Source organism: Xenopus laevis, chromosome 3L, assembly GCF_017654675.1.
Source record: "Xenopus laevis strain J_2021 chromosome 3L, Xenopus_laevis_v10.1, whole genome shotgun sequence".
NCBI classification, from domain to species: domain Eukaryota; kingdom Metazoa; phylum Chordata; class Amphibia; order Anura; family Pipidae; genus Xenopus; species Xenopus laevis.
Window position 1 is genome coordinate 147290610 of NC_054375.1, and position 25472 is coordinate 147316081.

General features: G+C 40.6%; 1 protein-coding gene and 1 long non-coding RNA gene across 2 annotated transcripts in view; one reads left to right on the plus strand and one right to left on the minus strand.

The window, feature by feature from the left end:
* Positions 1–3608: 3608 nt before the first annotated feature.
* The window catches only part of LOC108710155 (cAMP-specific 3',5'-cyclic phosphodiesterase 4D), a 204027-nt gene continuing 182163 nt past the window's right edge, over positions 3609–25472 (plus strand). Inside the window, exon 1 of the mRNA XM_018251305.2 lies at positions 3609–5765. Within this exon, the coding sequence (XP_018106794.1) occupies positions 5476–5765 (290 nt within the window). The 5' untranslated portion in view covers positions 3609–5475. The remainder of the gene's footprint in view (positions 5766–25472) is intronic.
* The window catches only part of LOC121401630, a 159493-nt gene continuing 148119 nt past the window's right edge, over positions 14099–25472 (minus strand). The window contains exon 3 of the long non-coding RNA XR_005966408.1: positions 14099–14169. This is a non-coding gene — a long non-coding RNA (uncharacterized LOC121401630). The remainder of the gene's footprint in view (positions 14170–25472) is intronic.

Below are 25472 nucleotides of genomic sequence, written 5' to 3' on the forward strand. Positions count from 1 at the left end.
TTAAGACCCTCCCACTTCCTGGGAGGCAAGGCAATAACTGAGCCACAGAGGTTCTACTATGTTGGTCCCCCAAACATTTAGCTGCATGGGACCCAAATATTCCTCATAGTGGTCCTACTCCTATGTGTTAAGTCATGACTGTCCAACTGTTCCTTGCATGACATCATTATGTACATCTGACCCCTAAATATATGTTAATCAGCGGTTCAGACAGTAGTGTTGAGTGTGCCAGCCCAAAACCCACAGGACCCACTTGTTTACCCCTGAGTTGTGCTTATTTATATACTTGTCCCTGCCCCACCCCTTCTGTGATATCAGAGAGGTGGAGGGGCAGGCACAAGTATATAAGTAATGATGGCGCACTAGGTCAGCTTAGTTTTGAGCTGGGAGAGGAAAGGTTAGGGTCAGGCAGAGGCTGACTGTTTTTGACAATGCACTTTCGCAGTGATCCCCAACCAGTAGCTTGTGAGCAACATGTTGCTCTCCAACCCCTTGTTGCTCTCAGTGTCCTCAAACCAGGTGCTTATTTTTGAATTGCAGGTTTGGAAGCAAGTTTCAATTGCATAAAAACTAAGTATAGTGCCAAGCAGAGCCTCCTGTAGGCTGCCAGTCCACATAGGGGCTACCAAATAGCCAATCACAGCCCTTATTTGAAACCCCCAGGAATTTTTCTCATGTTTGTGTTGCTCCCCAACTCTTTTTACATTTGAATGTGGCTCATGGGTAAAAAAGGTTGGGAACCCCTGCACTAGCGTATAAGAGATGGGGACAGTTTGTTATGGGTCCATTTTAGTTGAGGGTGGGTGACAAGAGTTGACAATTTGTCGACCTGCACTATATTAGGTAATAATCTTACAAGTTAGAAATAATGTTATTTAAAGGGAACTGATTAAAGGAGAAATGTGAATAACCTGGCACCCTGTGGAACACAGAAAATACAAAGGTGACAAAACAATGAGCAAATCAGAATGGGGCAAAAGGGTGCAACTGCGGAGGGGCCCCAGGAAACCTTCTGCAACTGGGTGGGAGGTGGGCCGAGTAGCACAATATGCCCCAGGGTTCTCAAGGCACCAGCTATGCCAGAATGTTCCTTTAAGCTCCGTCACCTTATAAAAAAACAACAGTTACATTTCCATTTTTTTCATGTCGCCGTCTGCTCGTGTTTAAAGGAAAAACAAATATTACAGCAGAAAACATAAACACATAGACACCTGCCACACACTCTCCCCCCATCACTGCTTTGTATCTGTTGGCAATAATCCCTCTAATTATCCCCGTTACCAGGTGTCACTATATTTCCTGCCACAGAGAGGAATTGGCTGTCGGAGAGAGAGAGCACAAGAGAGAGAGAGACATACGTTCTATTGAAATCACATCATGTCACATCCAAATCCACAGGAGCGCCGGCACCCTCACTGAACTGCCATTGTTATACATGAAATAAATCCATGTGTGAGTATTGTACACTCACATACACCTCCCAATAGCCACCTTTAGCTCTGTGATACAAATTGTACAATGGACATGGCAGTAAGGGCACATTAGAGGCACAAGTGCGAGGGTTTTGGGGTTGGCGAATTATTATTAGTAACATTGCTGCCATACAGCCCACTGATACTGGCAAGGAGTCTGTATGTTTTGCAGGCGTCTGCGTGGGTTTCCTCCCACACTACATATACAGGCAGGTTAATTGGTTCCGGATGAGACTGACCCGAGTGTGTTTGAATCCAGGGCAGGGACAGAGGAGCAATCTCTCTAAATGTCTCAGTGCCATATAAATAAAGGAGAATGATAATTATATGCGTCTGTCAAGGTTTCAGCCCATTTCCCATGACTGTACTCTTATACAGAGGAATATTGGATTGTCAACTTTTCTGGGGAAAAAACAGCCTTTGTATATTTTTAGCTGCTTTTCTTATTATATTCCTTTAGATACTCAGTCCCGTTATACAGAGCAGGGAGATCACTATCAGGGTATAGATACCCAGTCCCATTATACAGAAAGGGGAAATCATTATCAGGTATAGATACTCAGTCCCATTATACAGAGAGAGGAGATCATTATCAGGGTATAAATACTCAGTCCCATTATACAGAGAGGGGAGATCATTATCAGCTATAGATACTCAGTCCCATTATACAGAGAGGGGAGATCATTATCAGGTATAGATACTCAGTCCCATTATACAGAGAGGGGAGATCATTATCAGCTATAGATACTCAGTCCCATTATACAGAGAGGGGAGATCATGTATAGATACTCAGTCCCATTATACAGAGAGGGGAGATCATGTATAGATACTCAGTCCTATTATACAGAGAGGGGAGATCAGGTATAGATACTCAGTCCCATTATACAGAGAGGGGAGATCATTATCAGGTATAGATACTCAGTCCCATTATACAGAGAGAGGAGATCATTATCAGGTATAGATACTCAGTCCCATTATACAGAGAGGGTAGTTATCAGGTATAGATACTCAGTCCCATTATACAGAGAGGGGAGATCATTATCAGGTATAGATACTCAGTCCCATTATACAGAGAGGGGAGATCATTATCAGGTATAGATACTCAGTCCCATTATACAGAGAGGGGAGATTATTATCAGGTATAGATACTCAGTCCCATTATACAGAGAGGGGAGATCATTATCAGGTATAGATACTCAGTCCCATTATACAGAGAGGGGAGATTATTATCAGGTATAGATACTCAGTCCCATTATACAGAGAGGGGAGATCATTATCAGGTATAGATACTCAGTCCCATTAAACAGAGAGGGGAGATCATTATCAGGTATAGATACTCAGTCCCATTATACAGAGAGGGGAGATCATTATCAGGTATAGATACTCAGTCCCATTATACAGAGAGGGGAGATCATTATCAGATATAGATACTCAGTCCCATTATACAGAGAGGGGAGATCATTATCAGGTATAGATACTCAGTCCCATTATACAGAGAGGGGAGATCATTATCAGGTATAGATACTCAGTCCCATTATACAGAGAGGGGAGATCATTATCAGGTATAGATACTCAGTCCCATTATACAGAGAGGGGATCATTATCAGGTATAGATACTCAGTCCCATTATACAGAGAGGGGAGATCATTATCAGGTATAGATACTCAGTCCCATTATACAGAGAGGGGAGATCATTATCAGGTATAGACACTAAGTCTAATTATACAGAGTCATTCAATATTAACATCAGTAGTAGTAGCAGTTCTCTGAGCACAGAGGCACAGGGCAGGTAACAGAGGTACTGGAAGTGCACAATTGCTCTACAGCTGAGGGTTCCTGGGCTGCTGTTGTACAGAATAATGAGATTATTAATGCTATACATACATATTACACAGGGAAGTGTTCTTTTTGTTTCTGCAGCACAACACACAGGACAGAGACACCTTAAATACAAATGATCACTGCTATAAAACCCACGTGTCTTCTTCAGGAAGGCGGGTGCGGGTAAACATTTCCCGAGTCCTTATTGGATTAAACCTGTAATGTCCCGCGTTTGCCATCCAATGGACGGAACGAGGAGGGCGTTACCCACGGTCCCTAGCTCCACCTCCAAAACAACGTAACAGAATGGGTGTAAAAGGAGGCGGGAAATACCTGGCAGCGTTCAGTCAGTTGTTCAGCGGTCTGGGCTGAGGAAGCAGGGGAGGCGCGCAGCTCCCTCTGTCTGCTGAAGTGAATATTGTCAGAATTGTGAGGAAAAGACGCAGATTGTGTACTTCGCTTTTATCAGCTGAAATAGGCTCTTATCGCCTGCTGCTGAGGAGAACGCAGTACGTGTGAAGAAAGGGACGTTCCCACTTGAGGCAAAGCAATAATTTCTGAAGAAGAGAACTGAGGAGAAATCGGTGAAAGTGATTGTTTTGGCTTTAGCTTATTCTGTGGAAGCAAGGAGTGAAAACGTTGTGTGTGAGCAGAGTAGTGACAAAAAGAAGAAGAGCTGAAGAAAAAAACTGATTTGTTGCAAGAGAATTGGAATCCCATATAGGAGTTATATAGATTTATATAAAGCGGTAACATATTCCATGGCGCTGTACAACTGAAGGATCATTCTCAACCGAAAAAGTGTGGTAGTTCTGGATGCAGGTGGCATCTGACAATCAATAACAGACGACCCTCTTCTGGATAGGAACGAACGCGCAGGAAGGAAAAATAAGGAATTTATTTAATTTGCCCCAGAGAAAATGGCAAGAAAACACCCAGATGTTCTAGCAAGAAGCAAAAGAGCTTTTTAAGATGAGATACGTGTAATTAAAAAGTCATCCAGAGTGTTAAACATTATCTGTCTGCCCTGGGGCTGGCGGAGGGGAAGGATTGTGCAAGTTGTGTATTTAGCCAGGCGTAGATAAACAGCTGCAAAGGATTCAATCTGGTTATTATTTCTGCACTAAATGATAGTTTGATGCACCCACATGGATGTGAAGATCTCTGCTTTTTCTTATTCCTGCAGCTCGGACCGACGTGGTAATACATTAAACCCGCTTTCGTGCCTGCCTTTTTTTCCTGTTTAATCATATTTCCATCGAGAACAACCAAACAACCGGATTTTTGTTCTCCTTTGCCATTGTTTTTTTTTATTTGCAATAACCAGAGCAATAATGTGTGGGGAGAAGATGAGATGATCAGATCTGGAAATTGTATGTAAGGACAAATGGGAACTTGAGTGGTCGTGTTAGAAAGAAGAAATAAAGGGAATTGGTGGGGGGATATTTCTGATCTGTTGACTGCCTGTTTATGCGTTGTGTTTATATATAAATGGACAGGATCATATTTCATCAAAGATAAAGCTGACATGCAACAAAGGATCTGCTTATACAGTAACTGCAAGCCATCCGAACTTAGTACATGCAGGGGAAAGAAATGAATACTGATTCTACCACTGAAGATTTCTACTATAATAAAAAAACACTACGTTGACATATTGGAACAGTGACGGCCATCCTGTTATAATTAAGAATGAGAATTTGGTTCTTGTTTTCTTTTCCTGTATGTTTTCTTTTTTTAGACTCGGAAATAAATCAGTTGCTAACCACAGCTAAATGCTCTTTTTAAATAATCACTTTATGCCTTTATTTTTTATATTTTCGCCACGCAAAGAAAAATAATTTGCCCATCTGCAACGGATTTTAAAAAAAGAAATACTTTTTTTCTATCACGAATTTGCTTTATTTTTATAACTTATATTATATTTTTGGAACGATACCAACAGAGTTCTGACAGATGGTGAGCATTTTTTTGCTTTCTTTTTGAAAACCATTAGCACCTGGACTGTCACATCTGATCAGTTACCATCAATCAATTAAGAATATATATTATTTTTCTAAAATGACAATTAAACATTAACATTTTATATAGTTGTAGTCATTTTGGTTTAGAGTTGGGTAACGCCATATTTATTTTTGGAGATTTATTTTTTCTTAACTTGGTTTGGAATTTTATTTGCACTATGATGGAAGTACCTTCTTGCTCAAAGAAAAGTCTCTCGCTGACGCTTCCCGTACCACGGGAAGGGCAAGCTACCCTGAAGCCTCCACAACATCTGTGGAGGCAACCAAGGACGCCCATTCGAATAAAGCACAGGGGTTACTCGGACACAGATCGCCATCCTCATCGGCAGATGGAAAGAGCGGATGCTATGGATACCAGTGACCGCCCTGGTCTGAGAAAGTCCAGAATGTCCTGGCCATCTTCTTTCCATGGTACCACCAGCAACAGCCATTCAAGCCATAAACAACGGTAAGGATGTCTTGTATAAATGTTATGATGTGCAGTTGTCTTGGAGCAGTAATAATCAAGTCTTATTGACATCTTGTTTTTGGTGGTACTAGTGGTAATTCTGACAGGTGTTGGTATGTAATTGGGATGTTTAAATGGTTGTTGGAGAAGGAGGACTGGAAAAAGGGTGGGGGGTTAGGTGAGTAAATTAAATGTTTAAAGCTGTTTTTGAAGTACAACATACAGGGTTTCACCTGATAATGAGATGGTTAAAATTGCAGTTTAACAACAGCCAGAGGGTTTCACCTTGATTTCCCTAATATAAATGGTAATACAAATTAGTGGGGGAAATGAGGGCTGAGAGTGTAAGCACTCTTTCCTAAACCCTTGTAGGAAAGTGTACTATGTCCTTTCCAGCCTTTCAATGGATTGTCCACCAGTGTCTGAAGACTACAGATGAAACAACCATAAGTGAACTGCTACAAATGGCACAGAGAAAAACATGTCCAAACCTCATTGCAGTAGGGAGAAACTGAGAGCAAGAGCTGTCTTTAGAGGACACAGGGAGCATCAACTGCCAAAATTGGTGCCCAAAGAAGAGTAGTTATAGCAAGGCCTGCACTAAAAGTAGACAGAAGAGGCATCTGCCTAGGGCGCAAATGTGACGGGGCACTGGACACATGCCTTTTACATCTGCATAGCCCTGTCCCAGACCATTGTCTACGCACTGAAGATAGAAACTGTGCCCTCCCCATGATTAACCACAATGCGTGTGTGAATAGTCATGTGGTAGAAGGGAGAAGTGGCCTGCTGAATTGCCTAGGGTTCCTGGCCGGCTTGGCTTTGAGTTGTAGGTGGTAATATCAAATGTAGTAATGTAAAGTAAACACTGAAATAGTAGCGCTAAACAACTGGTAAAATACTATTCAAGGTTGGGCTGGTATTACACATTTACCCGCAATGCGATCTAAATAATTTTGGTTTCAGCCTGCTCCAAATTTCTGCCAATCTCCCAGTTCCTGCTCCCCCTCTAATCCCCCACAATTTACTAACCCTTATTCACCCAATCTCGGCCTCATCTTCAGCGTCTACATCATAGCGCTGCCCCTTTTACATCTTAGCCCCTTCTACTGACCCCCCTCTCCCCTAGCCCCAGGTGGACATTGGGAAAAACTTTGGGCTCACCGCTCCCTATCCCATTTGCTGTCGCTAGTACAAAGTAAAAGGAAAAGCGTCACAGTGGATGTAGTTTTAAAGCTGGCAAGTTTGGGGGGGAATTTTACAACTTTGTTGGCAGCCCCAGTGGGCCCTGGACACGCCAGTCTGAAACTGCCCAGCTTCATTGCTGGATGGTATATCCCCAATCATGAGGTGACAAGCCTACCCCCAAAAAGAATGTCAGTTCAAGCAATGTGAATCAGTGCACAGAAATCATTGGATTTGTGTGGATTGTTTGGCGAAATATGCACTGCTTCATCTGTAGTTTGTAGTCAGTAATGTATTTTTACTTGTGTTGTTGATTTTTCAAGTATTGTAAGCCCCTGTCTCATAGAATTTGTATGCTGTAGTCTTACTTATAGAGGGTGAGGCAAAGATGCGAGGCAGTTGACATGGGTATCAGACAACATCTTCCTTAGAGAAGAATTGCTTTTTACAGCCCAGTGCTAGTCATGGAGTCCTTTGTACATAAGATATCAAGAGATAAGCTTTGCAAAAGTTCAGGGTGCACTGGAGCACATGCTGAGAAAAAGGGAAATCCAAATACTATTCAGAGATTAAACACCAAATGAATAGTTGGTTGGTATTTCTGGTAAAGAGATTAAAAAAGAGGAAGAGGAGTTAATGAGGCACAGTTATATAGTTTTATTGTTGATCCTTGGCGCTCAGTTGGTTGTTATTGCATCAGTATAAAATTACACTTAGTTTGCAAGCAGTTGTAAGAAGACACCATTCTCGGTGAAAGACTGCTATAAAGCTGTCCAAATATATCAGGTTTATAAATACAGTTTAACAAGGAATTATTGTAATGCTTCTAATGAAATGGATTAGATGTACCACTTTAAATGAGCACCCTAGCCTACCTTAGTAGCTAATAGTGGTTAGGTATGATGCAACAATCTATTGGATGAGTAGAGGATTGCTTTCCCTAGACTGTAGGCCAAAAAAAAAGATAGGCGTGAGGGGGCAGCTGAACGGCCAATTGGGGTAATCTGGGTTTGAATGGTTATTCAATGCTATATGTAGAACTACAGCCAGGTGACTAATGCAATCATGTTTGCATCTATCTGTATATTTTTAATAATGGTAATAAGGAGGTAATCTCCTTATTCTACTGCCAGAAAATGGGAAAGTAATTAAAATCTGCCGTCTTGATGTATGCCTTGCCTTGTAAAAATGGAACAGTCCTGTGAAACGAAAATTGTATTCACCATCATGTACGTACAGGATAATTAAATTTTTATTTATAAAATTAATTTAGCCTTGAAATTAATTCAGTCTTGTTTTCTCGTTTTGATAGCTACAAACAGCTGGATTATTTCCCCAGTAGACACTGTTAATGGGTTGCGCTGTGCAGCAGGGGGAGGAATGTGAGGCTTGGACAAGATTCCTCAGTCTGTTCCAGGTCTTGCTATCGGAGGGATGAAGGGCGTGTATACTGTATACAGAGTCCTAGAATCGAACAGTAAAATATCCTACACTGCAATGAGAACAGAAACAAAGTAATTTATCCCCCCCCCCAAACATTAACACAGCTGCCCTTCTCTAGCTCTATGTTATTATGTGTTAAGGAGTTCCAATATCTGAGAGGCAAGTCAGGGATAGGGGGTTTGCCTGAGAGCTGGGGTGATAAACATTTTGCCCAATATGCAGGTTGTTGCTTAATGGTATATGTTTACCTAGTGTATTGTTGAGTATGCAAATAAACATAGGTATAGTAGGCTATATATGAAGATCAAAAGAACAGGATGGGGCTTATTTGCTAAAACTGGTCATATTTGTCTGTGCAGTTACCCACAGCAGCAGAGATTTGCTTTTATTACTCTTCCTTCAATGGACCGATCAATTGCAAGTTGTTATTTGTATGTTAATGCACTGGGGCATATTTTAGTGAAGTAGCCCAGATATGTTAGAATTCTATATTAGGCTGTATTGATGCCCAGAGTTCCTGTAATTGTAAAGCATGTGTTTAGCTGTTTGAAACACTTGAGCCCATTCGGCTCCACTTAGTAGTAGCATGTTGTGGGGCAAAATAGAAGTTGTGGAGTATTATTGATTATATGAAGAACTGTGCAACCGTTGGGCATTCAAATGCAGTGACCCTTCAAGAAGATCTTTTAGCTCTGCCCAATATTCTTGGCCTTTCATGGGGGTTAGAAGTTGAAATTCGACTACAACTGTTGCTATATTGCCAACACCATCTTTCTTGACTGGTCCTACTTTCACACACACTTACAACTTGGTTGATGTATTGCCAAGTTATGTTTACCCTGACAGCCTTACCTTGTAGCTCTCATTTAACCAATATGATGAAGAAGCCACAGTAGTTCTGGTACTTTTTGAGTCATCTATAACCCTTCAAAAAAGCAGCAGTTGTAGGGGTCAGAAAATAACCATTGCATTAGTGAACAGCAAAATCTGTAATGTGATGATGATCATTCCACCATACATGTTGGGTTGGTTTCCAGCACTTACAACATACTATCTGATACAAAATAGAATCTGATACTTGGCCTTTTGAGAAGTGACTGGTCTTTGCATTTGTCTCTTTTTTTGTTTGTGTTGTGTTGTGCATAAACAAAGTAAAGACAATTTAGATGTCGTTGATAGATAACCTATGCAGATCAGGAAAAACAAGACGGCTTCCATAGTGGCATGTCAGCAAGACAAGGCGAGGGATGCTGAATGCATCATAAAAAGAAGTCAATCACCTAGCGATGGAAAAGCGTAAATTATAGGCAAAGTACCAAAACTGTGGGTCTCACAAAGAGACTAGGGCATAGGAACACAAGGAAAAGCTTTTAACGTCTGTTATTAAGAAACATCACGATTAAGGGATGTTTGCAGAAAGGTGGTGTGTCTCAAGTTTAAAAGCTTTTCTGGCAAATTACCATGGTGATTATTGGTGTTTGTTATTGTTTTATAATATTCCCGCTCAAAGGAAAGCTTTTAAAGGGTACATGGTCTACATGACAAATATGAATCTGGAAAATATACATCAATGAAACGATTAGTGCAAGGTAAAGGCCATTGCTACATAAAAGACATTATGACAGTTATCTAAAGAACAAGGCATTAGAGCTGAGAGTAAGTTCACATAGGTGTAGAAAGGTTGGGGACATTTAACCTCCATTTTTTCAATAGCTCTTACCAATTTGTCTAATGGATACATTCAGAAATTAGTTATATTAAGCTTGTATGAGGGTGTAAATGGCTCTATTGTTTAAAGGGATACTGTCATGGGAAAAATGTTTTTTTTCAAAATGCTTCAGTTAATAGTGCTGCTGCAGCAGAATTCTGCACTGAAATCAGTTTCTCAAAAAGCAAACAGGTTTTTTATATTCAGTATTGAAATCTCACACTGGTCTAGACATATTATCAGTTTCCCAGGTGCCCCCGGTCATGTGACTTCTGCTCTGATAAACTTCAGTCACTCTTTACTGCTGTACTGCAAGTTGGAGTGATGTCACCCCCTCCCTTTCCCCCCAGCAGCCTAACAACATAACAATGGGAAGGTAACCAGATAGCAGCTCCCTAACACAAGATAACAGCTCCATGGTAGATCTAAGAACAGCACTCAATAGTAAAATCCAGGTCCCACTGGGACACATTCAGTTACATTGAGTAAGAGAAACAACAGCCTGCCAGAAAGCAGTTCCATAGTGCAGCACTGGCTCTTTCTGAAAGCACATGACCAGGCAAAATGACCTGAGATGGCTGCCTACACAACAATATTACAACTAAAAAAAATACACTTGCTGGTTCAGGAATGAAATTTTATATCGTAGAATGAATTATTTGCAATGTAAACAGTGTAATTTAGAAATAAAAACTACATCATAAACATCATAAACAAAAATTCATTTCCTTTTTTTCTGTAATAATACAAAACAGTACCCTGTACTTATCCAAACTAAGATATACTTTATCCTTATTGAAGGGAAAACAATCCTTTTGGGTTTATTTAATGTTTACCTGATTTTTTTTAGTAGACTAAGGTATGTTGTCTGAAAACCCCCAGGTCCTGAGTATTCTGGATAACAGGTCCCATACCTGTACATAAAATGCTGATTTGCTATGATATTAATTAAGCTAGCTTAGATTCATACTCTGATTTTTGTTAATGTTTAAAGTTTAAAGTGAACTCTTTTAGTAATAATAGGGCTCTGACAGCCTTCCCCAGGAAAAGAGCAGGTTCACTTGAAGCCTATAATGTTACTCATGCTCCCGGTCTCCAGTTTCTTCCAGGGATGAAAACAAGAAAACCCCTCAGCTAGGGTTGCCACCTTTTTCTCAACAAGGATCTGGACAGGGGGCAAGGGTGATGATATTAGGGGTTGGCTGAATATAATGGGCAGAACTATGATGTGTCAGGCAGGGGGTTTTGTCATACCTAGGTTGTCCATATGGAAGTCATTAAATAGAGCATTGCACATTTTATTTGAAGGGCCATGCACATCACAGTTGCCTTTGTGTTGTTACAACCATAATGTTAATTTGCAAATCACAAACCTGCGCAGTCACTGACTGAAAAGATATTGTTATCAATATTTACTTTGTTGCATATGATATTATTGCTACCTGTATGCCCAGCGTAACCTGGTAGGACGCTGTTGAGCAATGCCTTTTCACAAAAGGATGTATTGCCTGTTGCCTGTGTGCAGTATAGAGGCTTTAGATAACACTACTAATCTGAAAAGAAAGAGTTTAGTTTTATTCTACTAAATATTCCTCACTTAGAAATAAAATTCCTTGTAAAGCCATTCCTCCATTCAATTCCTTATTGCTCTTGTCAGCACCGTGGTTAATTAAATCCAGACTCTAAAGTAAATTTAGCTGAAAAAAACAATTGCTCTTACCAATGGCTGCCCGGTATCTTGTATTCTTTACCATGGTAATCCTCCCTGAGCAAAACCTTGCTGTTATTGTCTTGCTTCATTGATTGTGATGATTAAAACAAACAAAATGCTGCAGTCTCTTTGTGTTGTCTTTTATTTACTTCCCCTGCATTTATATACTGCCTCTCATTTCCTCCATATTGCTTAGTTGGCGACCTCCCTATCAGGAGGCTCAGGTTATTAGCCCAAACATGTCCCAGAGGTTTGAAAATCTAGATTGCCTTTCTCTCCTTTTGATTTTTATGTCCCGTGCAAACACAATGGATGACAAATATCAAAGTTGTAGTATGTATATGTTAAGGAACGGCAATGGGTAGTATTGCCTTGACAGTTGAAAGCACACTCACTTGAATACATTCATTTTGAATTTTTAAGTGGTGCTCTAGTTTCCTGGACACCTGTCCAATTTTTTTCAGCCACAGACATGACTGTGATGCGAATTCAATGGTTTAAGGGGATATACCCTTCATTCAAATGTGTTCTCATCCTACCTATCTTGCATTGGGTGTAGTATTTACTTGGCCTTACTTTTGGCTGCAAAGTTCTACAGTTCTACCATGCTTACTACCCTATTGAACACATCACTCTTTGATGCCTTCTGTGATGTCATCTCTGATATTGCCTGTAATGGGCCGTTTTAATGCTGTCCCTGTCCCCAGCTGAGTTCTTTTAGCAACGGATATTGTTACTGTGGGACCATTTATTCCCTTTTTATCTTCTAGAATCTCCTCAAATTCAATAGACAGTTCATAAAAGACATATATCAAAGTTGTCTTCGTATCTCATGAATTATGATTTCACAAGAAAAATGCTCCCAAGAGAATCCACTTCTTTGTGCCAACACTATTTTGTTGATACTGGTATTTTTCTGTGCTTTTTGTGAATAAAGCCATCAGTGTATTTGTGCACCATTAATCTGTGCCCTTTATTCATGTGTATTGTATGGTGTAACGGATTAATTGCAGATTTGTTATCTCTGTCTGTATTAGCAGATGTTTTTTTTTTTTTTGGATTCGTAATCATTTGAGTTCTGTTTTCTACTCATATTTTTTAGGAAGCAAGAGTAACTGTATGTGCTTGCTCAAATTTGAGTGATGTACTGTCTTTCTTGCTAGCCAAGGGCTCAAGAAACCCCAGGAGGCAGGTAGTCATGGTTCCTAAAATTTCCCTCCTGGCTCTTAACTTGTTGCTTTTTTTAAATATAGGTTTATATTTACATTATATATATAATATTTTTACTGGCTGAATCAAACCGTCGTAATTTGTACTGGGAATGGGTCCACCTCGTGCAAACCAGTTGTTTCCATTCCTGAACCAACTTTTGTCTCTAAAGGAATCTCCAATTTTTAAAAATATTTCAGCTTTTTCCAAAAGTTTGGAATGGCAGTTGTGATGTCCAATGCAGTTAATCGCAACAAATTCTACTTAATCTATGGTATCATCATGTCACTCTGTTTTCCTCACTTCCACACACCAAAATCATGCATGTATAGGTTCATTGCCTCTTGATGAATTTGATCATCAACCAAATTAGGTTGTTATTTATTGACTCGAGGGACAACAATAGTGTCACATGTGGTGACCCGTTCAAAGCTGCCTGGAGAGAACTAAATCTACAGCCAGTTGCTGCCCTCACCTGACGGGATTTTTCCAGTCTTTCTGATCATCTCATCATTTGGAGAAACCATTGTTTTGACAATGGACAAATGAGTATGTACATAATTGTTTATAGTAATAACAATAGTTCATAAACAGTAGCGTGGACATTAAATTTTGATATACTGGTATATTGAAACCTATGAGTAAGTGCCTTATAGCACAAAATGCATCAGGCTTTTTTTAAGGACATATAAACTTAATGAAGACATTTGTTTTTTTTTTAATTATTTGGCCTGTACATTGGGCTTGTTGGAGTGCCTGCTCATTGGTTCATAATTGGTTTAATCGTCTACCTTGGGCTACGGTTTGGGGCTTGGCACCCAAACCCAACGTTTCTACTGCTAAGTGAATACTATTTCCACATCCATGGGGAGTATTACTTTTTCCTATTATATTGGTAACATTGACCTCATTCCGTATTCAATTATCACTTCTGAGATTGAGATGTAATTTACTTACAGTCTCAGTCTCAGACCAGTTAAATCTCCCCAGCCATATCTCCGTGACAGATTTATCTGAATTTTCATGTCCATGGACACAGAGGATATCAGAGTCCAACCCATTCTCTCAGTTGCAAATCTTCACTGTGACATTAATTTTGCTTTGATGAGATGATATCCTGCTAGCACGACTCCCGGGACTTCCACAATCTGTTTTTAAAAATAAATGTAAACAGGAATAACTTATGTCACTTATAATAACATAAACATGAGTAATGAAAAAGCCACAGCCAGATAGGAAATAACCCTTAAAAATCCCTTTGGACTTTCCTACATTGGCAGATGTTGAAGACATGAGCTGGTTTCCTGTCCTGTATGTATGGAATTAATTATTCAGAATGCAGGGGACCTGGGATTTTAGTGCACTAAACATTAAAAATAACATGGATAAATGTAGTTTAGTTACCATGAAGTACAAGATACTGTTTTATACATATACACGTATTCACACATAACCATTTTTTTGAGAAGATACCTTTCTCTTTAGTATGCAAATCAGAAGGCATTTTTGGGAAAAATGCCAAGGAATGCTTTTCTATTATATGGAATACCCTCAAGGCTGAAGCTGCTCCACTGGGTATTAAAGTACAGCCAGACTAGCCTGAACTGGCAATATGGGGATGATGATCCTATTCCCTTATTGGGGTTCATTAGGGTTGCTACTGGCTGCCGCATTACGTTAATGGAGTGTGATGTGGGGGCAGATGATATCAAAGGGGTGGAGCCACTGTTCAAGAAGAATTGAGAGGAGATCAGGGAAGGGAAAAGGCAATATATGGACGGGTCAAGGGCTTATGTGGGTGATAAAATACAAGCAGCTACATTGCCAGTAAATTTGTAAAACCAGCCCCAGCCTAGGCAGATGCTTTACCGGTTATGCCGGTAAAATACCAGCCAGGTTGCAACCATAGGGTTCATCAGTGCAAAGGGTTACCACATTTTAAAACACAGAATACTTGATGGGTAGTTCTAAGTGGATGATGTTGGAGGGATGGGGCAATCACATAAGGGGGTAGAGCAATGAGGTAAAGGTGCAAGGTGATCAAGAAAAGGTGGTGCATCATGGACTTTGTACAATCAGGCCAGAGAAGTGTAGTTTGAGCAAGAGTTGGGGTGGAACAAGACCATTGAGGGTAAATTTAACATACCAGCCCTGGCCTGAAATACTGGTCAGATGGCCCAGGGATTTCCGATCAGTAAATATCCAGGGAAGTGAATCCAAGTGAAATGAAGCTACAGAATGCGATTGGCAAATCACATAGTGTTATTATAAAATATATCTGGAACGGTCTAAATCCTAAGACGGACGAATGGCTAGTGTCAGAGGGTTGATATTTGTCACCCCCGCCCTCTATGACGCCATAACGCTATAGGGCCCAAGGCAGGATGGACTATAAGGGCTAATGGTCTACTGTGGACAATGGTCACTCATATAGCTTATACTAGGCCATACAAACAAAAGATCATCACTCTGTTACTTAAATTCCAGAGTGTCAGCATAACGCCAGCCTGTCTGGTGGGGCCCCTTTTAGCTGAAGTGCTGCTCAAATTACTGGAAATATCACAATGGCCTTGGTTAGCCAATAGCTGATTGCGAGGTTGTGGACTGTTGGAGCTAGGCACAGTATGTTACAACATTCCTTTTCTAACATGTAAGACTAAGTAAATCATTTAGACATTAATTGTACAAGGAGGAGTCAGACTATGTATGGTATTTCCGTGAACCCCTTGTCACAATTACTGAAAATTCCTTCTGAAAGCTATATAACGTCTGGACCAAGAGGTGTGTCTTTGGTAAGTCCTTGGCTGACATTCTGTGTGTTACTCCAACAGCTTACCCAGACAAAACTGTTATGTTGTATTATGTATGAATAAATTGCCTGACTATTTCTAAAGGTTTTCCTTTACTGAGTTTTGTCTTACACGAGGTCAAAAAATACCATCAATAGTTTACCCAGAAATCCCCCACGTGAGGAAAGCTTTACAGTAGTCACTATAACACGGATCCTTCACTTTCAGCATGTCTCCATTCATTCCTATCATTGGGAACAGCCTTGAATGTTCATGTATAAAAAGTAAAGCCAGTGTGTGGCCAAATTACCAGGAACACAGGGCAATACTTTCTTTTCGAATAAACTGTTAAGACATAGGAGTTCAACTGTTTCAATTAATCTGTTTGGCAAGGTACCAAAAGAGAGACCACGATTATCCCGCAATGATTGTTTAAATGTACGATTTGTCCATCAACTAAAAAGATAATTTCGGACGATATTGCCAGGAAAACAGGGTAGCTGCCTGCTTGGTCCTGCAAACATAGATTGATTGCACTGGGGCCGATAACATTTTTTTAACCTGACGATCAATTTTCTGACTGATGTCGGATGAAAAATCGTAAGATCATCGAATCGTACTAACTTCATGATAACTTGACTAATTGGTTGGATTGCACTGAAATCGATAGTTCACCAACGAAAGATCTTTGCATCTATGGGGACCTTTAGGTCTATGAGAAAGGCCTTCTTAGGTCCAAACTTGAGACTGCAGTGACATGTTTATGGGCCAGTACATCTGAAGCCCAAAGACATCCTGTTTAAAGGAGAAGGAAAGTCTGTTTGCACTTGGGGGTGCCAAATGTCAGGCACCCCCAAGTGATTGTATTTACTTACCTGAAACCACTGGCCGGTGCTCCTATCGGCAGAAAACTGCACCAGCCGGCATTATACCAGTGAGAACCACGGAGAGATCTTCCAGCTTTCTCTTTCTTCGCACGGTTGCGTATCCGCATTAGAACGAAAATCTGAAAATGTCAGCTATTTGGTTCTGCTGCGCATGCGTTTGCCTGGGAAATTTTAAGAAAGAAGATGCCGGAAGAGGATTGCTCCATGGTGCTCCCTAGAAAAACCCCAGGCCTGAGCAGTTTTCTGCCGATAGGAGCAATGGCCTGGGGTTTCAGGTAATTCAATACAATATTCACTTGGGGGTGCCTAACATTTGGCACCCCCAAGTACAACCAGACTTTCCTTCTCCTTTATGGAAAGGTTTTACATTTCAGGTTGTAGTGACAGATTTATTTATAATATTTTCCTAGGGTCAAGGGACTCATTGTCATGAGAGGTGTATGGGTCAGGCTTTGCTAGGGTCAAACCACATGGGTCAATCAGTCATGGGTCACTAAGATACGGTGACAGAACTTTGGATCAGTATCAGGCCCAAAATGTACATGTTCATGATATACATTCCACTAAGCCAGTGGTAGTGGTGACATGACTGATGGGTTAGGCCATGTGAGTGTCTTAATAGCAATAACATTGTTTAATAGATCAGGCCCTTCAATGACCAAATTAAACGCTATGATGTTCCTAATAGGTCTGTATTTCGCAACACCAATGTTATTTTGAAGGAAAACCTGTCAGAGGAGTTTAAGCAATACTTGTGTTTATAATGGGGCTCTGGGGGATCCGCTCATAGATTAAAGACTATTGTGATAAAGACATGGCCATTCAGAGGCCTCCCTGTAAACCAATTTATAATTAGTTTGCAAAGACTCGCTCTTTGCTTTTAGCATGATTGCATTTTCCTGAAGAGCTCTGCAAAGATGGGCACATCATTAAACTGATGTATATTAAGTTATTAAGTGCTATTTTGTGGTATCTACAAGTGATTGCACCTCATACATCATCCCATCTCCTGTATCACCCAACCCTTCTAACACCTGTCTTTGTGCCATGTGACCTTGAGTGTAAGAGCGGGGTCACCGTCAATCAATGGAAGACAAGATTTAATTCCTAGTGATTATTTTTTATAAAATGGCACGCAGGTATAATCTGGATTGCTTGATGTGACATCTAAAACACTTCCAGATAGTCTGAAAGGCTGTGTGATTGTAAAATGTTCTTTGTTTGCTGGAGCTAATCTCCTCGCAATCACATGACTGGGGGATGATGCTTTTTTGACAGACCATTTTCTGTGCTGGGAAATTTATCTCAAGATTGCTCCGATTAAACTAAGGGGTAATAGGTTTCCAGAGTTCACCCTTAGACACTTGCCGGGTAATGAAATAAAAGGTGCAAAGTTTGCTATTAGTTTAATAATCCAATGCAAACATCTGATTGGTTACTATGGGTTACTAGACCTAGGAACACTTTGCATTTTTTAATACATTACCATGTTTGCAGAGAAAATACTAGCGACATAGACAAGTTCTCCTGGCATGGAGGCTATGGTCTGGCTTGTCCCATACTCTGCCCTCTTCTAGTTATAACACAAACTCTTTGATGTGATGCAGGTTGCACCACTAATTGACTCGTTTATGTCAATAATGTTCTATATACTGAACAATACTGATCCAAGGTCCATTCTGGACCATATATTGCAGATTTCATGGTGCTATGTGAGCCTAGTGCTCTCAGAGTCAGAAGGTAAGTTGAAAAGCTTTCTTCGAGTGACAGCACCTCACAAGACTGTGTCTTGTAGGCCACCTGAGGGTGGTAGTGAGGGCAGTGCTGTTACTCATAAGCTTAGTACTTGAGCATAACCCATCATTCTACTGGAATGTGCTATTGATATAATTGCAGCAGTCAAGGCAGAACTAGATTCTGTATGAAAAATTCAAGAGGGGACTGAAAGAGAACACTGGGTCTTTTCTTGAGATTTCAACCAATGGATGTTTCATGTTAAGGTGCAGAACAGTCTGGACTGTCAACTTGAGGAAATGTCTCTCAGAGGCTGTAATTGCGGATATAGTCAGGGTTGGACTGGCCCACCAGAATTTTAGGAAAAATCCCAGTGGGCCTTGCATTCCATGACCACCTTTGCAGGGGTGTGCAATGTGGCTGTGGCTGGGTGGTGGGCCCTAGACTTGGGTACCTAGTGGGCCAATAAACTGGATGAAATAAATTGCAAGAAAGGGATGGATGTATACTTATAAACTGATGAACATATCTTTTAATATGTGTTTTATTCCCCAGTCTACTGTTCCCATGTAACTAAGCAAAGGCACATATTAACAAAAGAGAAAGAAAGACAAGATAAGTGACAACGGCAAACTCTGCCAGTATTTCCAAAATGATTCATTGTAGCATGCCACACTTTGAGGGCCTTTATGTCAGGCTTGGAAAATGGATATTTCATGATAAATTGTAACCTGGAAGTCTCTCTCTCCGCTCTTTGTATTTTCCTAAATTGTTTCTGAGCAGAAAGTGTCAGGCAAGATTTGTTGGCTGTTGCATGGAGCAATGGTAATGTTAACGTGGAGCTGACATTATCGCCCACCTACTTCTCCAGGCTCAGGTTGGAGTGCAGCTAGAAGGGCTGTTGTCAGGAAAGACAAATTAACACTGAATAAGAGATTTTTCCTTTATTTTCAGTTGAGGTATTTATTAAGGTAAAATAAAACCATGTAGACTTATTACAGGGGATATACTTGGTAAAGGACAAGGAAACCACACATACATGCATGGACCAGTGCCCAGAGTAGACCACTTTTAATTCCTCACATAAATTGTATTTTCAATCATTGTTGTGCCTTCTTCTTGCTGAGCACTTCAGCCACAGCTCCCAATCCCCTTTGCCCTGGTTAAGGAGTATATACAGTGCTCCATGTCTAGATAATTTTAAGATGGTAATTCATAACAGAATCTGATGGTCAATCTGGCAGATATGATGTGGTTCTTGTCTAGTGGGTCTCCATAGGCCTCAGTGAATGATCTTATTATTGGCCCTAGGGCCACGATTGGAGAAGTCTCATTAAGACCAGCATGTGAGTGGCTGAATCAGGCTCAGATCCAGCTGTTTGGTGACCTTACCAAGTTAGCGCAACATTTTACTTGTTTTGGAACGCTTCTGTACAACTTTTGGTTGTAACAGTACCTAGTGAATACTTATAATATACATTATTTCCTTTATCTCCCACTATTATTATTGGGATGTGTCGCAGGCATAATTTCCTAGGATATGTTCCTAGGATATCCTAATTGTAGGAGTGTGCTATAGACCCCCTAATGTAAGTGAGGAGGAAGAGACAAAGCTCCTAATGCAAATAGAAAAGGCTGCTAGTTTAGGTAAAGTAATGATAATGGGGGATTTTAATTGCCCAGATATTGACTGGAGCAACGGTACTGCTAGATCAGTTAATGGGAACAAGTTTATAAACTTATTGCATGACAATTTTTTAGCACAGGTTGTTGAGGAGCCTACCAGAAAAAATGCTATTCTTGATTTAGTGATCTCAAATGACCCAGAACTTATAGCAAATGTGCAAGTCATTGAACCCCTGGGTAATAGTGACCATAATGTTATATCCTTTAATGTCTGGTGCAAAAAACAAAAATATACTGGGGCAACAAAAACCATGAATTTTGCCAAAGCTAATTTTAGTGCCTTGAGGGCTGCCCTACAGAGCATTGATTGGGGCATTAGGTTTTCAGCTAAAAACACAGAACAGAAATGGTTGTCCTTTAAAATGATATTAAATCATTACTGTTCTCAATTTATTCCCTTAAGGACTAAACGTAGAAGCTCTAAGAATCATCCTGTGTGGCTTAATACAGAGGTAAAGATGTTAATGGGAAAGAAGAGAAAGGCATTTAAAAACTACAAATCTGTAGGGACAGAAGATGCATTTAATGAATATAAACACTGTAATAAATGTTGTAAATCAGCAATCCGGAAGGCTAAGAAAAGAAATGAAGAGTTAATTGCGGTGGAGGTGAAAACTAACCCTAAAAAGTTTTTTTAAATATATTAATAGTAAAAAGATGCAGGTTGAGAGTGTTGCTCCATTAAATAATGGTACCAGTATGGTTGTAGCAGATACAGATAAGGCAAATGTGTTAAATCAGTTCTTTTCTTCAGTGTATACAATAGAGGAGTCTGGGTTCACAGGCTCACTTAATAACTGCACGAATGGTTCAGCTCAATCTAGTCAGTGGCTGACTCAGGATATGATTCAAAAAGCTTTAATACAAATTAATGTAAACAAGGCTCCAGGGCCTGATGGCATACACCCCCGGGTTCTAAGAGAGCTTAGTTCAGTTTTAGACCAGCCCTTATTTCTGATTTTCTCAGATTCACTGTCATCTGGTATGGTGCCTATGGATTGGAGAAAAGCTGATGTTATTCCAATATTTAAAAAGGGATTACGATCTCAGCCTGGCAATTATAGGCCAGTAAGCTTGACATCTGTGGTGGGCAAATTATTTGAAGGCTTGTTAAGGGATCACATTCAAAATTTTGTCCTAATGAATGGCATTATGAGCAACAATCAGCATGGCTTTATGAAGGATAGGTCATGTCAGACGAATTTGATTGCATTTTATGATGTGGTAAGTAAGATTCTGGATAGTGGGGGGGCAGTAGATGTGATCTATTTGGATTTTGCCAAAGCGTTTGATACTGTGCCCCACAAACGACTGCTTTCTAAACTAAGGTCTGTTGGGCTTAATGAAGTCGTTTGCACATGGATAGGAAACTGGCTACAGGATCGGGTACAGAGGGTGGTTGTTAATGGGACATTCTCTACTTGGAGTAAGGTTCTTAGTGGGGTCCCCCAGGGCTCAGTATTGGGTCCACTTTTATTTAACTTGTTCATTAATGACTTAGGGGAGGGTGTTGTAAGTAATGTATCAGTGTTTGCAGATGACACAAAATTATCCAGCCCAATTCATTCCATCCAGGATGTGGCATCCTTGCAACAGGATCTTGACAAACTGGCAATCTGGGCAGCTAAGTGGCAAATGAGATTCAATGTTGATAAATGTAAAGTCATGCACCTGGGATGTAAAAATATCCAAGCCACTTATACCCTTAATGGGACTGCACTAGGCAAATCCATTATGGAAAAGGACCTTGGAGTCCTTGTAGATGATAAACTTGGCTGTAGCAAGCAATGCCAGTCAGCAGCATCAAGGGCAAATAAGGTCTTGAGCTGTATTAAAAGGGGCATAGAGTCACGGGAGGAGGGGGTCATTCTTCCACTGTATAGAGCACTTGTAAGGCCCCATCTAGAATATGCCGTACAGTTTTGGTCTCCATCACTCAAACAGGACATTATTGTATTAGAGAGGGTACAGAGAAGGGCAACTAAGCTGGTAAAAGGTATTGAAAATCTTAGCTATGAGGAAAGACTGGCCAAATTGGGGATGTTCACGCTGGAGAAGAGGCGCTTAAGGGGTGATATGATGACTATGTATAAATATATAAGGGGATCATATAACAATCTCTCTAACGATTTATTTACCAGTAGGTCTTTCCAGCTGACACCAGGTCACCCATTCCGATTAGAAGAAAAGAGGTTCCGCCTAAATATTCGGAAGGGGTTTTTTACAGTGAGAGCTGTGAAGATGTGGAATTCTCTCCCTGAATCAGTTGTACTGGCTGATACATTAGATAGCTTTAAGAAGGGGTTGGATGGCTTTTTAGCAAGTAAGAGAATACAGGGTTATGGGAAATAGCTCATAGTCCAAGTTGATCCAGGGACTAGTCCGATTGCCATTTTGGAGTCAGGAAGGAATTTTTCCCCCTCTAAGGCAAATTGGAGAGGCTTCAGATGGATTTTTTTTGCCTTCCTCTGGATCAACTGGCAGATAGGTAGTTAATAAAAAAAAAAAAAAAAGGTTGAACTCGATGGACATGTGTCTTTTTTTAACCTTACTTACTATGTTACTATGTTACTATGTTCTGCTGAATTTGAGAGGCCTCCAGCTGGGTAAATCCTTCCCTAGCTAATAAACCGACTAAGATATCTGATTTATGTACAAGCCATGTAAGGTCAATATGTTGCATCATGGGATGGTTTACAGCACTGAGTGCGACATATGAAACCAATGTTTATCTCTCTGTTTCATGGACATTGCATGCTGATATTTTCCCCTAACAGAGACTTAGCGTCTGGAGCTTGTTTACTCTTTGGCCATAAAAGCTTGGCACCATATACAAACCTCACTTGGGCTCAATGGAGTTAATTGACTGCATTATCGGTGCTAATAGAGACAATGATGCATTTGTGCTATTAGAGACCTGTGACTGGCCTTTGCACCACCTCTATGCTTCATCACACATTAACTAGTTTGGTAACCAAGTGATAATAAATTTGCTTTATTTTTTGATTTTTGAAAAGAAGAATTTGAAACCACCAATTCTCCACCCGTTGGGGACTCCCATTGCCATCATCCTTGGCAAGGCTTTGTTTGAAGGTTTCTGCCTTTAAAACATATATTGTACATTAATCAGGGACATTTTAAGGCCTTGGTGGGCCCTGTGCTAGCACCAAATTCGTGGGCCCCTTACCCTTCACAGACAACACAAGAACAATGGCACAACCCACACCCTCCTCAAACTGAATGGTTTGAAAAAGGACTTTTGAGGATGGATGGACAAGGGGGAGAGACTTGAAAAAGCTGCCACTTCAGTGAGCCCCCAGAATCAGCAGGCCCTGGGTAACTGCCCATTTTGCCCATTTGTTATGGTGTTTAATCTGCAGACAGTAGTTATCAAAAGGAGACACTTCATATAATTCATATAAAGTATGGAGGTCATAAGGCTTACACTCCTTCCCAGTGAGCAGGTCCTTCTATTTCACTGCACATGGGTATTCATAAAGGGTAACTACATGTTCTGAAAAAAAACGAATAATCCCGATGCCCGAGCACCAAGAAACCCATTTATTTTCTGTCTACACACAGATCCTGCTGTTCAGTTGAGTGATGTATCCAAATATTGTTAGCAATGCTAAATCACTTAGACTCTCAACAGGCCATCTCGAGACTTGCTGTGGTACAATTATCAAGAGAGTCTATACTGCCCGTAGTGATGTGAGTTATGTGTGTGCTGGCAACGTGTGCATTGTAAAACCCTGATCATGTTCTGGATAAAGATATGAAAACACCAGGTACCATCTTGTTATCATTGTATATCCACTCAGTGTTATGTTACACTCTAGTGAAAATCACTCGCCCTTTATTGATTAGTAGCTGGATGCTGATATTGAATATGCCGCAATATGTTACTATCCACTGTATTTATAGCTTTTCATTCAGCAGTGTAGAAGGAATGGGTCCGTGCTTAAAGGAACAGTAACATCAAAAAGTGTTTTAAATTAATACAAATATAATGCAGTGCTGCCCTGCACTGGTAAAACCGCTGTGTTTGCTTCAGAAACACTACTACTGTTTATATAAATAAGCTGTTGTGTAGCGATGGGGGCAGCCATTCAAAGGAGAAAAGGCTCAGGTTACACGGCAGATAGCAGATAAGCTTTATTACTTTAAAACACTTTCATTTTTTGGTGTCAGTGTTCCTTTAATGGGATTTTGTACCTATTTATACCGTATTCCTATCAGATGTACAAAGCTTTTAACTCCCCTGGTCTCCTGTTACCCGACCATTCCACAATTCTACATTCTACCGTGTTTTCCAGATTTTTTTTCAGATACAGGATCCATGGTGTGCTTTCAAGGTAGCGTTTAGTGACATCATAGGGGAGCATTTATGCATGGGTGGATAGTATTAGGTGGATTTAGGCGAGCATTTGCACATGCGCATGATGTCACTCCCAGTAGAGCAAAATTTTTCAACAGGGCGAATTCCCCGGATTATAATGTACTAGGGTTGCTCTGGATGTATTGTTACTTCATAGAGAGAATAAAGTACCTACCCAGGGCTAGAGATAAGGGTAGACAGCAAAGGCAACTGCCTAGGGATCAGTCATTTTGTAAAAAGGATAGGGGGCCACTACTGGGCACTACTTCATTATCGGGCCATGTATAGTGAAATATTACCATGGTGGTAGAGGGATGCCCATTTCCTTCATTGTCAATGTCTCAACAAATTTGGTCTACACCGTGCAATACAGAGATTCCATTTCAAAGGCCTGTACTCAAACTGTGCAGTTTTTCTTATGGCTTTGACCACTTACTGCAAACAGTCCACCATTATTATCCGCTATCAAGGGATTATTCAACCGGAGCCCTGTTGGAGCGTTATTAGGTCCCTAACCTGCCCATTGAGCCCATAAACTATTCTTGATTGGAACGCTCATGTTAGGGTTAGTTCACAAAGGGTATTTTGGGGAGATTTGGTCACCTGGTGACTAATCACACGCAGCAGTTCGTCTTTCGAAGTCGCCAACTTCGGGCAACGAATCGCCGCATGTGATTAGTGCCGGCGTTTTTTTCATTTTAGCTGGAGCAGGAACAGGGAAGGCTTTTGGGGAGACTGGTCTGGGACGAGGCAATTAGTCGCCAGGCAACCAAATCTCCCCAAAATGCCCTGTGTGAACTAACCCTTACGATAATCTGACACACAAATGAGAAAATGCATGTCATTATAGAACAGCACTGCATTACAATGCATGTCATTAACATTCTGAGGTCTGACTGCATTTGCATGAATAATTGGTTAGACTGCATGGGGGTGCCCTATGCAGACCCCAAAAACCCTCCCAGCAGCAGTTGATC